This window comes from Coturnix japonica, chromosome 5 (assembly GCF_054131305.1).
Source record: "Coturnix japonica strain WE chromosome 5, WE-NBRP24, whole genome shotgun sequence".
Classification (NCBI taxonomy): domain Eukaryota; kingdom Metazoa; phylum Chordata; class Aves; order Galliformes; family Phasianidae; genus Coturnix; species Coturnix japonica.
In genome coordinates, this window is record NC_140667.1 from 10,869,256 (window position 1) to 10,884,541 (window position 15,286).

The 15,286-nt window shown below is 51.3% G+C and overlaps 2 protein-coding genes across 3 annotated transcripts; both read left to right on the top strand.

Annotated features, from left to right (window-relative positions):
- The first annotated feature begins 573 nt into the window (after positions 1-573).
- Positions 574-7,694, top strand: RNH1 (ribonuclease/angiogenin inhibitor 1). Of its 2 annotated transcripts, none has more exons than XM_015863740.2 (10): positions 574-662; positions 1,889-1,994; positions 3,122-3,292; positions 3,872-4,042; positions 4,399-4,569; positions 4,970-5,140; positions 5,452-5,622; positions 5,849-6,019; positions 6,408-6,578; positions 6,905-7,694. In XM_015863740.2, the coding sequence occupies exons 2-10, from the start codon at positions 1,909-1,911 to the stop codon at positions 6,990-6,992; spliced, it is 1,371 nt and encodes a 456-aa protein (XP_015719226.1). In that variant the 5' UTR covers positions 574-662; positions 1,889-1,908; the 3' UTR covers positions 6,993-7,694. The 2 variants fall into 2 exon arrangements, with proteins under 2 accessions (XP_015719226.1, XP_015719227.1); XM_015863741.3 differs by having other exon boundaries at positions 574-650.
- A 2,177-nt stretch (positions 7,695-9,871) lies between these two features.
- On the top strand, positions 9,872-15,286 carry LOC107314493 (synaptotagmin-13-like). The gene is made up of 7 exons (XM_015863742.3): positions 9,872-10,047; positions 11,387-11,566; positions 11,831-11,946; positions 12,582-12,959; positions 13,393-13,512; positions 13,692-13,803; positions 14,461-15,286. The coding sequence occupies exons 2-7, from the start codon at positions 11,401-11,403 to the stop codon at positions 14,760-14,762; spliced, it is 1,194 nt and encodes a 397-aa protein (XP_015719228.2). The 5' UTR covers positions 9,872-10,047; positions 11,387-11,400; the 3' UTR covers positions 14,763-15,286.

Below are 15,286 nucleotides of genomic sequence, written 5' to 3' on the forward strand. Positions count from 1 at the left end.
ATGGGGACCAGCTCATTGAGGAATGGGTACCAGCTCATTGAGGAATGGGTACCAGCTCATTGAGGAATGGGGACCAGCTCATTGAGGAATGGGTTTTGTTGCTGTTCCCTGTAGGAAGGAGTCAGTTCTCAGTCCAAGAGGGATCATAAGGTGTAACTTCTGGTCCTCTGGTCCCCTATGCATCGCCTCTTTACAGCCATGTGCCCTGATGCCTCTGCTCTGAGGCTGGAGGAAAGGGGATTAGAGGGCTGGGGAAAGAGGAAAATAGGGGAAAATGGGGTAGAGGGTAATGAAGGAGAGAGGATGAAAATGAAGGGAGAAAAGAGGAAGAAAAGAACGGGGAAAAAGAAAAAAAGAGGGAAGGGGAAATAAAGGAGAAGGAAGAGGGAGAGAGAAAAGAGAGGGAATCGAGGGAACGGAGTCCAGGAAGAAAGGGAGGAGGGAGAAAGGAGGTAAAACTGAAAGGACGGGGAAAAAAAACAGCGAGAGGAGAGGAAAGGGAAGCGGGGAAGGAGGAGCGGCACACGCGCTCCTCCCCGTCCGGCGGCACGGAGCCTCCCCGCAGGGAGGAGCGGAGCGGAACGGGACGGGCGGGCGTTGCGGGCGGGCGGCGGCGGCTCGGCGGGCGTGGGCAGGGCCAGGCCGCAGCGGTAAGAACGGAGGTACGACGGTAGGACCACGAGTGGGAAAGGGGCAGAGCCGGGGGATGCGGGAACGCTCCGGGAAGCGGCGGGTCCTGGCGACGAGGGGGAGGTTGTGCCGGGGGAGCTCGGCGCTGCTCACGGCGCTGCTTCCCGCACTCCGGGGGTCTCGGCAACTGCCGGCGTTAAGCGTTAACCGGGATGCGGGAAGGGAGGGAGGATGCCGGGCGTTGGGAGGGGGCGGCGGGGAGCGGGGCCCGGGGATGCTCCGAGCGGTGCCCGCTCAGCGGGAGCCCTTTGTGATCGCGGGGGGAGAAAAGGAAAAGAATGCAGCGAGCGGGCTGGAGGCGTTCGATGGGTTGTGCAACACTTTGTGCTGTTTGCTCGCTTCTTTCCATCGGTTTGGCTCGGCCCGGCCGCTGGCACCGCGTTACCCCGCCCGTAAATACGCGGGGCTCAGCTGCGGGTCCCCCAGCACCGCCTGACCGAGCCCTGCTATCAGACGGGGCCTCAGCCCTTGGAAAGAGCACGGCTTGCCCAAGTTCCTGTCTCGCTCACCCAGTTGCACGCCGTTCTGCCCACACGGAGCTTGTCGCTTCCTCCACGCATCCAGGCTGCGCGTTGCCAGGCGGCACTGCGCTGTGTTTGTGGCACCGGAGGTGATGGGGATGGGGAAAGGCGGTGATGAGCAGCACTCGGCAGCACTGGGGTTTTCCCTTTTTTCCTTCTTTTACTGCCTCATTCCAAAGTGAGAACTCAAGAGGCCGATTTGCTTAAAAACGGATTCTCCGGAATCTGAGTGTGTCATGACTAATCATGACTGAGTCATGCTAGGACGGCACAGATGCCAAAACTTTTTGTCACCTCTGGGTTTAGCGCTGCCCACTGTAGGCTCAGAGCAGAGCTCAGCTCTCAGCCTCAGTGTGTTCTCCTGCGTGTTTGCTGGCACTCACTGTGTCTGTGCTCGTTCAGAAGTGCCATCAGCAAAGGAGATCTTTGCTCCATCAGCAAAGGAGATCCCTGCTTGCCCTGCTCTCTACGCTTTGACTGGCCCGACTGGAGTGACCTGTCAAGGCTTGGGAAGCAAGAGGTGGAGGAACACTTCTCCTTTACCTGTGTTCCACCTCTTGTGGCCATGCATTCATTCTGTGATAGTGAAAAGAGCTGCAGCGTGTGGGTTTGAAGAGGGTTGCTGCCCTCGCTTCTCAACCAATGGCAAAAATAACAGCAGGATTTAAACTTTTCAGATCTTTTCTCAACTTTCAAAATGGACCTTGACATCCAGTGTGAGGAGATGAGCCCATCCAGGTGGGCTGAGCTTCTGACCACCATGAAGTCCTGCAGCACCATCAGGTAGTAACGCAGTGCATTTCAGTAGTGAAACTGAGCCACGGTTTTGTTGACTCGTGACATAACGGTTGCATGAGAGCAGGGATAGTTCTACATTTTGTTGTACAACCTGTTGATTAAAAAGATAAAAGCTGTCTTGCAAGGTGGGTTTCTTTTGCTCAAGTGATAAGCATCCACGTAGTGTGGTGTGCACACTCAGACAGGCAATGTCTCTATTGGTTACCTACACGTTTGACCACCACTGTGGTTAATTCTGTCTTTCTTGGCAGTGAGATCCCTCCACCAGGGGTGGCATCTCTCCTTTGTGCTCATTAAGTTGCATGCACCCCGGGCTGCACTTCACATGCTGCCAAGTGACTGTTCATTAATTGTTATGCACAAGCCACACGCCACCATCTTTTAATTCTTTTCTCAGCCATCAGAAGTGCCCACCCTGTGTGCTGAGCAAGCTGCTGGAGGGGAACTGAGCTTCCTAGTGTAAGCTGGGGGATGGGGTGAGACTTCAGATTTGTTCTGCATGGTTCCCTCTCTGCTGGCTGGGAATTCACCTTCTGTGAGCTGGCATCTTCCTGTTTAGGTTGGAGAGGATAGGCCACATCCAGCCAGCCGTGGATTGGACGAGGTCAGGCAGGTTGAGGTTGACACACTCCTGCATGCTGGGAGTTGTGCTTGAGAGAGGCCGCGACTCATCCACAGAACACCAGATTGCAAAGTGCATCTCTGAGGCTGGGAAACCTGGCTGAAGACCCAGTTTGGCTGGTCTTGGTATAGAACCAGTCTGACAGCCTTCAAGCTGGCCGCTAGCTAGATGTGGCTTCACATGCTGGTAGTTTGTTGCTGGTGAAGTTCTGATGAGGGTGCATCATCTTCCAGCCCTGCCAAAGGAGCAGAACTCTTGCATCTGCATAGCACAGCCTGTGTCTTGGGAAGCTGGCACCCAGTCCCTCCAGTGCCTGACCGCTCTGGTGAAAAACCTTTTCCTAACACCCACCAGACCTTCCCCTGACACAGCTCCATGCCGTTCCCAGGAGGCATAAATCAGCCACTTTGCTTTCATAGCGAGCACTTCAGTGAAGGAGACCAGTGTGGACTTTGTGGACTGATGTGCTCCATGTATGCTTCTCTTTTAGGCTGGATGACTGCAATCTCTCCAGTAGTAACTGCAGGGATCTCTCCTCAATCATCCATACGAATCCATCTCTCAAAGAGCTGAAGCTGAACAACAACGAGCTGGGGGATGCAGGTATTGAGTACCTGTGTAAAGGCTTGCTGACTCCGAGCTGTAGTTTGCAGAAGTTATGGTAAGTCCCCACTGATTGTTTTGCTCTAATATGTTTGCAGAGTGTTGTAGATGAAGTCACAAGGCAAACTAGTGAGTGGTCATAGTACCAGAGCCATGATGGTGCAACTCAGCCATTATCTAGATCACATGCTTTGAAAACAGCCATTTTTTTGCTTCTGTCTTTAGGAACCAAGCAAAAGGTTGTTCCTGGGAGCCAACCAAACCCAATCCAAAGTTAGCAGTGCTATGTGTGACACTTCTCCATGACAAGAATATGATGTCTCATAACTTCCAACACCATTTAGCAATAAAAACTTGGTTGGCACATAACTTCTCCCAGCCTGAGAGCTGAAGGATTGGCTTTATAGATCCTTCTTGTAGGATACAATAGAACTTCTAAATGGTGCATCCAGGGTTTTAAGCCAAGTTGAATGAGATTTTTATTTTTAGTTACTCTGGATACTTAAAATAGTGTTACTTACCTGGATGAACTGCTGTCTAGAGGGCCAGTGACAAACCTCAGCAGGCACAACTCTCCCAGAAGAGCCTCTGTAGTTGTGGGGATGCATTTCTCTCACCACCACTGCTTCCTCTTTAGGCTGCAGAACTGCAACCTGACCAGTGCCAGCTGTGAGACTCTCCGCTCCGTCCTCAGTGCACAGCCATCACTGACAGAGCTGCACGTGGGCGATAACAGACTGGGGACTGCTGGGGTGAAGGTGCTGTGCCAAGGGCTGATGAACCCCAACTGTAAGCTGCAGAAGCTGCAGTAAGTAGCCATTGGGCATTTTGGCCATTCAGCAGTTCAGCTTTGTCTTGTCTTGCCTTTGGGACCAGCACAGTTCTGTGGCCAGCTGTGGATTTTGAATGTGGCCACATTAATTTATGGGAGTGGGTCTCGAGGATTCTTCATAGCTGGGTGCCTGCTCCCTCTCGGTAGTGATGGCAAGTAATGCAAGAAGTCTCTGACATCCCAGGGTTCTTTCTCATTTCATGCACTGCCTGGTCTCTAAGTAGACCCCACCAGCACGTTTTCTGCCCTGGCTAATGCACACTTTGCCAGTGCTGAGTGGGTAAGAAGACACTCAGTACCTGGTTTTGCCTGGATTTGTTCTCTCCTTGCAGGCTGGAGTATTGTGAACTCACCGCTGATATCGTGGAAGCTCTCAATGCTGCTCTGCAAGCCAAGCCCACCCTGAAGGAGCTCAGCCTGAGTAACAACACGCTGGGAGATACAGCTGTGAAGCAGCTGTGCCGGGGGCTGGTGGAGGCGAGCTGTGACTTGGAGTTACTACAGTAAGGAGGAGCTGGTCATCTCTGACTGCAAATAGTCCTACTGCTGTTCCTGCCATGCATAAAAAGGAGAAACTGTTGTCAAGAATGCTTGAAGTTTAGGCCAGCATTTTGCTGGCTCAGATTTCTTAACTGCTGAAATCAAAAGTGCACATCCAGGGTTTTCAGGTTTTGTGTTTGTTTGTTTGATTTTAACTATCACATGATTATACACCAGGTTAAACATGTAACTGCAAGTTTAACTTGTAACTACTTACTGGTGTCTGAGCGTGGAGGAGCAATCACAGCACCCAGTTTGCAGCAGGAAACTATCCCATAGCCCTTTTCCTGTCCAAACTGGGGGTGGTGGACAAACACTGCAGCCAGTCTGGAGCAGCAGCTAAACATGTGTTTGTTTCTGCAGCCTGGAGAACTGTGGGATAACCAGCGACAGCTGTCGGGATATCAGCGCGGTTCTCAGCAGCAAACCCTCTCTGCTGGATCTGGCTGTGGGGGATAACAAGATAGGGGACACAGGGCTGGCCCTCCTGTGCCAAGGACTGTTACATCCCAACTGCAAGATCCAGAAGCTATGGTAAGTGTAGACAGGGTGTGCCTGAATCCCTCTGGCGGCCTGTGAGCGTGTTGCTCGTTTACTTCTAAGCAGAAAGCATCCCTGTTACACCCCCTAGTGGAACAAGGGTGTCTCTGCTGTTCATGGCTGCTCTGGTTTAGACAGAGCTTTTGGTGTAAAGGATGGAGAGTAAGGAGACAGCTTGTGTGAATGGATGAGTTTTGTGAAGGACAGAAGAAAACGAAATGCTGTAACCAGAATTCACAATGCTAACATAGTTTTCTAATCTAAATAATTATTGGGGCAAAATAACGCTTTGTTCTTCCCTGCAGGTTATGGGACTGTGACCTCACAAGTGCCAGCTGTAAAGATCTCTCCAGAGTCTTCAGTACAAAAGAGACCCTCCTAGAGGTCAGTCTGATAGACAACAACCTGAGGGACTCCGGTATGGAAATGCTGTGTCAGGCGCTCAAGGATCCCAAAGCTCACCTCAAGGAGCTATGGTGAGTGCTAACACAAAGCCAAAGTTGCAATAGTTCTTCAGACATCTTTTACCTAAAAGATATAGACTTTTGGATTAGATGTAATGCTTCTAAACTTCTTTGAAGATCTGCCTTGTAGTCGACCTGATTTAGCAGGGGGTTGGATTAGATGATCTCCAGAGGTCCGTCCCTCCCCAGCTCCTGCAGTTCTGTGATCCTGAGTTCTCATGTCATTTTTGCTTTGCAGGGTTAGAGAGTGTGGGCTCACAGCAGCTTGTTGCAAGGCAGTCAGCTCTGTTCTAAGCGTGAACAAACACTTGCAAGTCCTGCACATTGGTGAGAACAAGCTGGGCAATGCCGGGGTGGAGATCCTTTGTGAGGGGCTGCTGCACCCCAACTGCAACATCCACTCTCTATGGTAAGGTGCACCCTCAGGGGTTATCTCCTCTGTTACTGCATTACCCTTCCAAACACAGCATGCAGAGAGGGATAACAAAGAAGTTTTTTGCTCACAGGAACCAATTCATACCACATACTGATGTTTAACCTGACCAATCCCACCTCACAAGTAAATGGAAGCCACGGTTGCTTCCATGTATCCTGACAGTCACGGTGCCTTGTATATGCAGCTCAATGGTGCATCAGTAGGTGTCATGGGGACACCATGGAGCAGCCTCTGCTGGGGTTTCTGAGATGCTGACCTTTGGGAATCTCTGGGCTGCACCAGCATACCCCAAGCTGGGGTTGGATAGGGTGTCTCTGGAGCCAGCACTCACTGCACTGGCCTCTCTGTGTTTACCCCACAGGCTGGGCAACTGCGATATCACTGCAGCTTGCTGTGCCACGCTTGCTAATGTCATGGTCACCAAGCAGAACCTTACAGAGCTGGACCTGAGCTACAACACTCTGGATGATGAAGGTGTGATGAAGCTCTGTGAAGCCGTGAGGAACCCCAACTGCAAGATGCAGCAGCTGATGTGAGCAATGCTTGTGTTCCTTTGGGCAAATGGGTGATCCTACAGGGTGGAACACCATCTATGTGCTGCAGATCATGCCCAATCCCTTCCAAATGGCACGGCTGTAGTGGCTCTGGTCCATAAGGCCCAGGAAGGAAGAAATAGTGATGCTGGGGAGGGGACAATGCAGTTGCCTTACTGGCATTTGGACTGGACTCTGCAGTCTAGCTGGGGCCCCTTCTGTCAGTTAGCCATCTCATGACAGTCATCTGTGTGTCTTTCTGCCCTCTCTGACCTTAATGAGAAGACGCCCTCTAACCCAGTCTGCTCTTTTTATTTTGATTCAGTCTGTACGACATTTTCTGGGGTCCTGAAGTGGATGATGAACTAAAAGCCCTGGAAGAGGCCAGACCTGATGTGAAGATCATTTCATGAGCGATGACAACCTGCAGAGCAAAGTCTATAAACAACATCCTCTTCTTAATCTGAACTTTTCTTACATAAAGCTAATTAATTTAATATAGAATGTGCTTTTACCAAAAAAAAAGCCTTGTGGATTCCCAGAGCGGGGGTCTGAGTAGCTGGTAAGCCTTGTGTGTCGCTGGATCTGCCAACGCTGAGGCTTGTGGAAGCATTGTACATTTACACTACAGCACCGCAATCCTTGAAATAAAGAAATAGTGGGCATCTGCTAGAAGCTGGGCTGTACCCTTTAGGACCTCTTTAATCCTATAATCCCTCACAACGTATTAGTCAGGCTTTAGCTAGAGCGCCTTTCCAAAGGCAAGGGGAGACCCACCTCCTGTATTGTTACAGAGGGGTGCCTCTGCCAGGTCTCTGGGGAGAGCTTTCCGAAAACCAGCAAGTGTGCTTTATAGTTTGAAACTCAGCCCTCCATTGCCTTTCCCTAAAGGAGCTCTTGGAACAGCAGTGGTGACCAGGCTGCTGGAGGAGAGGAAAAGGAGTGACTCTTCAGCTGCTTAGTCAGAATTAGCATCCCTCGAAGAGTGTTTTTTTCCTACCAACAGAAGATGCTATGTGTTTCTATTAGTATGGGGGAAGATTACGTGGTTTGATATGTTTGCTCTGGCAAGAGTGGTTCTACAGGAGTTTTTATTAAAGTCTGTTTGCAAATAATTAAGTGCTTCATTCTTCTACCTATAAAATTAACATACAATCCATTGCTCAAATCTGTATATTTCTCCTTCATGCAACCCCCATCTCTTCTGAGCTGCACTGTTAGTAATACCTTGCTTTGATTTTGCTTTTGGTTATGTTCCTGGCTGAAGCACATTGGGAGGAGGCTTGTCAAGCCCTTTGGAAAGCTGCTAGCCTAGAAAACATTCCCCTTAGTTCTGAGGCTGTTTACCCAGTCGGAATTTTAATAAACCCTGTTGCAAGGGAAAACAAAGCTGACACACACCCAGAACACTGCAATGAAAGAAAAAGTGGCTTAAAAAAATGCAAGTGGGAAGCTGGGTGTTGCACTGTGCTAACCCTGCAAAAGAAGCATGTAAAATTAAAGCCTGTTTCCTGACACCTCCTTCCCTAAAGCTGTTGCTTGGTGTTTTGGTCACTTGCAAATCCTACCTAGGCACATGACTTGAAGGTCTCCTACAGGCTTTGTCATGTGGTGCCTACATGTTTATCTTGTAACTGGCTTCTCTTGGGCTTAGGGAAGTGTTGATCTGGAAGAAGCTGATAGTGGTTCTTACAAAGGAAGCATTTGCATGAGCAGAGCTCCTGTAGCAGTCATCACAAGCCCCAAATGTGCCCCAGAAGAAGTTTACTTGTGCCTTCAGCACAAGTGAACGGCAGGGTAGGTTTGTTCCCCCACTGCACTTCTCTTAGCGGGATTAAGAAGTCCAGATCTAACTCTCAGTTCACAGCAGACATCTGAATGCTATTGCAAAGCCAGCATAGCCCAGTGTTAACAGTATAAACTAGCTTCCCTGCACCATCCTTCTGTAGTGCACAGCCTCAGAGCACCGCTCTCCAATCACTGCACAGAAAACCACTAACCCTACCCCACCAGGGACAACTCAGCTCTCCAAGCAAATATTAACGGCTTAAAAAACCACAGCACCTGAGACCAAATAGATTGGGCAGCAGAGAACTTGACTCCAGAGCATTCACATTCTTTTACATTCTAGATGCCAGTAGCAGCAACAGCCTCTGCAGTCTCAAAGCATGTGATCTGGAGCAGGGAGGTCACAGTGCTCCAGCAGCGCTGCCAGGAGCAGTCATCATCAGGGTGTGACTCTCCTAAATGTGTCACCCTCCTCCAGAACCCTCTGGCCCTCTGCTCAGATGGTCCGACAGGAGTCACTTTTTGCCTGAAATCTTCCTTTGCCTCAGAAAAATCATTATTTTTGTCATCTTTTCCAACGTTGGGCAAACAACTCTTCCTTTCTGCATGCCTCACTCTGCAGCCACCACCTCTTCCCTCCTCAGCACTCCATCTCATTTTAACGATAGCAAAAACACACATCAACATGAAATAATAAAAACCAGAGAGGCAAAATGCCTCCCCTAGCCCTTTCCAGGCCAGGAAGTACATGGAAACACGCAGCTCTCAGACCGTGTGGAGCCAACCTCCTGCCAGAGGAGGGAAGGCCACCCTGCATGCACCAGAACCCCTTTCAAGCTGGAGGGCAAATTAACATCACATGGGATCCACAGCCATGTGGCTAAAGGGAATGAAGATTTTGACCCTACAAGTGTTGGGGCAGGACATTCAAGAGCCAGCTTTTCCCACTTACCTCTTTCCATGAGAAGTTCTCCTTCTGCCAGTGCCACATTGCCTTGAGTTAATTACGTGTTGCAGATGACTAAAGCTCCTCAGCTCCAGGCACAGGGACACTCCCCAGCTGCACTGTGATGGCCCACAAGGGATTGCTGCTGGAGCTCCTGCTGCCAGGCTTGAGGCCTCAGCTCATCCCTGGTGTACAGCAACGGTAAAACAAGCAGCACAGGGAGGAATTGGGGTACAGAGCCCCCCAAAGGTCCCATCTCCTTCCTCATCTCCTCCTCAGCGCTCAGCCCTGTATCAGTCATGGAGCTTGGCACTGTCTTCTGCACCTGAAGGAAAGCACCATTCCCACCTTCCAGACATCACACTGTGCTAAAACCACCTGTTAGATGCATCTTTGGGCTCATGGCTCTGCAGCTGGGGGGGCACAGGGAGGGCTTCGGCACAGCTGAGACCACAGAGCAAGTTCCACGGTTGTATGTAAAGGCTTCCATGACCCTTGCAGCCACATCTGCCAGGCGGGCACACAAACTGCCAGCTCTCTATGGCTATGATGGAGTTACCCAGGCACCAGCCCAGCCAGCACATTGTTCCACGTGTACGTCCTGTTCTGCTCTGGCTTGGTCAATATTGGCTCCTGGGAACTTGTTTTCCTGGTGCAACAAAGCAGCCCTGTGCTGTGTGCTGGCAGCAGGCTCAGAAGGTTCCCGGGGTCCTGCTCTGAAGCTGTTTCTGAAGGTAGGATTTGGGAGCTAAGCCTCTGGGAGGAGCTGGAAATGGGATCCTTGTGGCTCTGGGGGAAAGGCAGCAACATCCCCTGTGACTGCAGGGCTATTTCTGCTGGGGGCTGCCTCTCTTAGGGGGCTCAGGAAGGAGCAGAAAGGTGAGCTGTTTCCTCTTACCCACACCGATGCAGACACAAGCACAAGGGAAGCACCTGGTCCACCGTAGGCTTTCATTCACACATCAAAGAATGTGACAGCCAGACTGAGCAGCAAAGCTGTGTACCATAGCCAGCCCTGCTGTGACATCTGGCCTTGTGAGGGGAAGCAATATTCAGGTGAGCTCCAGGAGCACAGGGTGAAGCATGATGGTAACAGAAACACTCAGCTTTGTTGCTTGCCTCTATTTAAATGGCTGCTTTACCCATCATTCTCCTTATTCAGGTGCATACCGTTAAGAGTGAAAACCTCTCAGGTGACTGGCAGCCAGGTGTAGAGCAGCAATGTCTGCTGAAGGTTATCTTCATACTATGCTCTTCCTGAGGGCTCTGCTATCAATAAACCCCTCTTAATGCTCAGATCTGCACCTAAGCCTTCCTGTAGCTCCTTGAGCATCCTCACAGCACAGTTCCTTACTGTAGGTTAGCAGAGTGTTAAGTTTCCTGTGCAGATTTATAATGCTTCTCTTAGTCCCATGTTTTCAGGGAAGTGTATATTTAGGCTTAAGATCCCTCTTTCCAGTCCTTGCTTTGATTACTCAGGCTACATAGGGATGAAAGGCTGCACTAAGCCATAGCCTGATGGACCTCTGTCATCTTCCTAGAAGCAAAACGCAGCTTCTGCTTCTTCTCGGGACTGGCAGGTTCCTTGTGTGGAACAAGTGACATTGGGTAAAGCTGAGATGCTCCTTAGCAGAAGAGCTCATAGTGAGAGTAGAAACCATTGCTGTTCATAAAGGCAATCGGAACACTAATTGGAAATTAAAGAAAACCACTGTTGATTCTCATTAGCAGCATCCCTCAGCTGCACACTGTGGGAGGAATACTGTGAGGGTAAAGCTCTGCTGGGTGTTTGTGTTTAGTCCTATGCTTTCCCCACACATTTTCTGTCAGAAGGCAATAAGGAGGCACAGCAGCTGTAGGAGGCAGTAGAGTTATATGGAGGCAGGCTGAGAAAAAGCTAGCAGGAAAATCATAGGTGTGTCCTGTTTCCAACAGCCTTTCTCATTGGAAGCCTGTAAGCTGCTTTGTGAGTTGCTCTGGACAAAGGAATGGAATCCAGCTGATGCCCATCTATGTGGTAGTGACAGACCTGTGATGAAATGGTATTCATCTTTGCTTCCTTCTTTCTTCCAGAGGAAGAAGACAAGATGCAGAACAGCTCCATCACACTCAGGCTGCACAGTTTACAGCTGCTCTTTTCCAGCACGTGGAAATATGGGATCCTGGCATTAGCCATCCTCTTGCTCCTGGGGGCCCTGACCATCCTGGCTTACCAGATGTGCCAGCTTCAGAAGCACAGCAGGACTGGGAGAAGTAAGCATTGGCAGTGGTTTTCCTGCTTCCAAGCACATACGTCACTGCTACAGGCACTCAATGGCAAGCAGCTCAGTGAGGTGCCTGGGGCAGCTGAGCAAGTGGCTCCTCCTGGGGAGGTGGTGTGAACCTGGTGCTGCCCGTGGAGGGAATGGGGGCACACAGGGCCCTCAGCAGGTCCTATAGCAAGGCTGTCCCCCTGTAGCTGCTGGCTACACGATGCAAGCTGGGCATTGCCTCCTCATCTTTTCCATATCCCCACAGAGAAGAAATACAACAGTGGAGACGGGGTGAAGATGAGGGCAGAGAATGGCCTGTGGGAGAAGAAGATGCCGCCTCTTCTGCTCGGTAGCAGCCAGCAGAGTGACACGGATGTGGAGGCACGTACGTCAGTGCTGGGCAAGGCTGAGAGCAGCTTGAAGGCTGGTGCTGAGGGAAGTGAAAAACCAGCAGTGTAGTTTTGGGGAAAGCTGGTGACTGACTCGATCTCAATTTTCACTTCTACTCGCTCCTCCTTTATGCAGCATATGATCAATCTGAGGGAAGGAGCAACGGCGAGTTTCCCTCCTTTCCCTTCCCCCAATCCCAGCCCGTGTCTGTTACCAGAGGGATGTGGTTTCCCATAAGGCAAATTCCTCGAGTTCCTGCTGCCCTCCCCACAGCAGCTCAGGAAGCCACGAGGCAGGCAGTGGGCTCAGCCATGGCCCCAAAATACCACCAGCAGCTGCTGAGTCCAGACTGGCTGCAGCTGCTGAGAGAACAGTGAAGCAAGAGGGGAAGGAAGCTGAAAGAGCAGCTGTCCTGCCCCAGAAAGGGCACTATAGAGTCACAGAATGGCTTAGCTTGGAGGGGACCTTAAAGATCGTCTAGTTCTAAACCCCATGCCATGGGCCAGCTTGTCAGCCACTACATGCCAACACACCTTCCTGCCACTGTAGGAAAAGGAGGACAGTTCTGCATGCTGTGCTTTGAGAGACCCATCTGTTTCCCTTCCTCTCACCCTTGTTTTCCATAGATGGTGGAGCTGGGAGCAGAGCTGGATGCACCCCATCCCTGCCTCTCCTGCAGCATCACTGAAGACCCAGTCAGTGACCTGAGTCCCCTGCCCAGCTCCCAGGGCAGTCTGAAGTTCTCCCTCCTGTACTGCAGGGAGCAACGTGAGCTGCTGGTGAGCGGCCTGGAGGTGCAGGGCCTGCCCAACCACAGGCACACTGAGGTGGCCGTTTGGCTCCGACTGCTGCAGCGGGTCCCATCCCACATCCCTGGGCTCCAGTGTGTGGTCCAGGAGTGGCAGAGCCGAGCAGTGAAGAACTGCGGCAGGACAACCTTTGGGGAGCACTTCGTCTGTTCCCTGCAGGATGCTGAGATGGAGAGGAGCACCCTGAAGATGGAGGTGGGATGGTGTCCTAGCTTTGCTTATAGACATAGAGCACTGCCCTCACTGCTCTTGAGGTGTTCCCAAGTTAGAGGGGACATACAAGAACCATGGAGTCCAACTCCTGGCTCCACACAGGATCAATCAAAACCCAAACCTTATATCTGAGAGCGTTGTGCCAGTGCTTCTTGAACTCCAGCAGCTTGGTGCCATGCCTGCTGCCCTGGGAAGCCTGCTCCATGCCCATCACCCTCTGGTGAAGCATCTTTTCCTAACTCCCAGCCTAACCTTTCCCCATTGCTGAAATTCCAAAAGCTGAGAGGTGCATTGGAGCAGGGCTCGAGAGCAGTCAGCTGCCTTTGGAGGATGCATGGTGCATAGGGATGCTCTCGAGGCACAGCCCTGTCCTGCACCTTGCCCCATGGACGTGCTTTTTACCTCTCTCCCATAGGTCCAACATTTTGACAAATACTCCAGGAATGCTGCACTGGGGGAAGTGAGGGTTGCCCTGAGCCAGCTGAAGGCTTCCCAGAGCCTGGTTTTGTGTGCGGAACTGCAGAAGACCACAAAGGTAATGCATGGCCTTATTCTGTGCTCCCATACAGTGGCTTGGGGGACTGTGCACCGTGACAGCCATCCCTTCACTTAAGGAACAACTCCTGCCTTGCACCCTGTGGTCTGTGTGGTGCAGACAGTAGCAGGGAGGGTTGCCCAGCCACCTGCTGATTTCCTGTCCCCTATTCTCTGCAGGATATCGTGGGAGAGGTGCTGCTGTCACTGAAGTGCCTGCCCATCTCCCAGAAGATGGAGGTGGGGCTGCTCAAGGCGAAAACCACCCCCCCTCACAGAGCTGCAGAGAAGAGTAAGGGTTTTGTACCCCTGTTGTCTGGGCTGGCTGCTCCTCTGTACCCTGCTGCTGCCTCGGGTTCACCCACACAGATAGGCACGGAGTGCTGGGCGTGGAAGGTCCTTCTCACACCCCAGCCTTGGCAGAGAAGCACTGCTGACTCTCATTAGGCCGTAACACTAACAAAACCCCCATCTGCCTCCCATGAATCCCATTCCTCTGCTCTGCAGAGACTCAAATGCTGGGCCTCATCATAGGGCTGCAGCCCTCAGCACAGAGGCAATTTGCTTTTACTCTGGGGGACGCCCTGGGTAAGGGCAGTGCAGAGGTGATGCCACTCTCCCTTGGGGCTGTAACCAGAGCTCTGCTATCATCTTTCTGTCTCCACGGAGGAGACTGCCCTTTGAGGCCACAGACACCTGAGAGCAGCCTTAGAGATGCTCTGTACTGTAGATAAGTTGTAAACAGCTCCTTACCTTGAGAAGGCTGAGGTAGAGCCACCTTTAGTTCCTATAACTCCATGGTTGATGTTTCACAGCTGCAGAGTCTTCTCATAGGAAGCCCTCAGGCAATGGGGCTCCGCTATGGTGGGATGGTGATGAACCCCCTAGTCCTACCAGCTATCAGAATGCAACTGCCACTTCTCCACCCCTTTCTTTCTCCCTGTCCCAGGTGTATACGCCAGGATAGATGTTTCCTGCAGACGCCACAGGCAGAAGCACCAGAAATCCAGGCCACAGGCACACACTTCACTCATCATTTTCAACGAGACCTTCCTGTTCCCCATGCCCCAGACAGCAGCGTGGGACTGTTCTGTGCTCATCTCCCTTTATGAAGTGGGCCCCGAGCCCAGGCACCTCATTGGGCAGGCCAGTGTGGGCAGAAACATGGCAAGGGATGCAGCTGGTCACTGGGACCTCATGGCCAAGTCCATCCAGCAGCCTGTAGCCCAGTGGCATCCCCTCCTCATTTAGAGGGGAGGACTTCTGCAGCTCCTCACAGTGGTCTGGCTGAGTTTTTTGAGCAGCAATCACAGTGAATGAATCAGAGCTTGGCATACTTGGTAAGATGCAGGTAACTTCTCCTTTAGCTTCCTCCTACTGCTTCTGCTGCTCCTGGTGGTCCCACATCACCCTCAGTAAAGCAGTAGGATCTCAGCACTGGAGGAGACTTGTCCCTGTGGAAGGAAATAATGCCTGCCCTACAATGCCCATTGCCCTAAGTAGGCAAGAGGAAAAAGGGATGGGAGGAGGAGTCCCTGCCCCTATTCATTAAATAAGGAGGCACCAAAAGGTGATTTGCCTCAGTTCAAACCAGACATGCATGCTGGGACAGATATGCTTGTAGAGCTGGGTAAGCTCACATCTGTATCTATCTTATCTTTCTGAATTTTGATGGTATTTGGCCTCGGAGAATTTCTGGGGCACATTCATTTTATGTTGGAGTTGCAAATAAATAAATGTAAAGGCAAAAAGACATTTCACAGCTTAAAATGTCA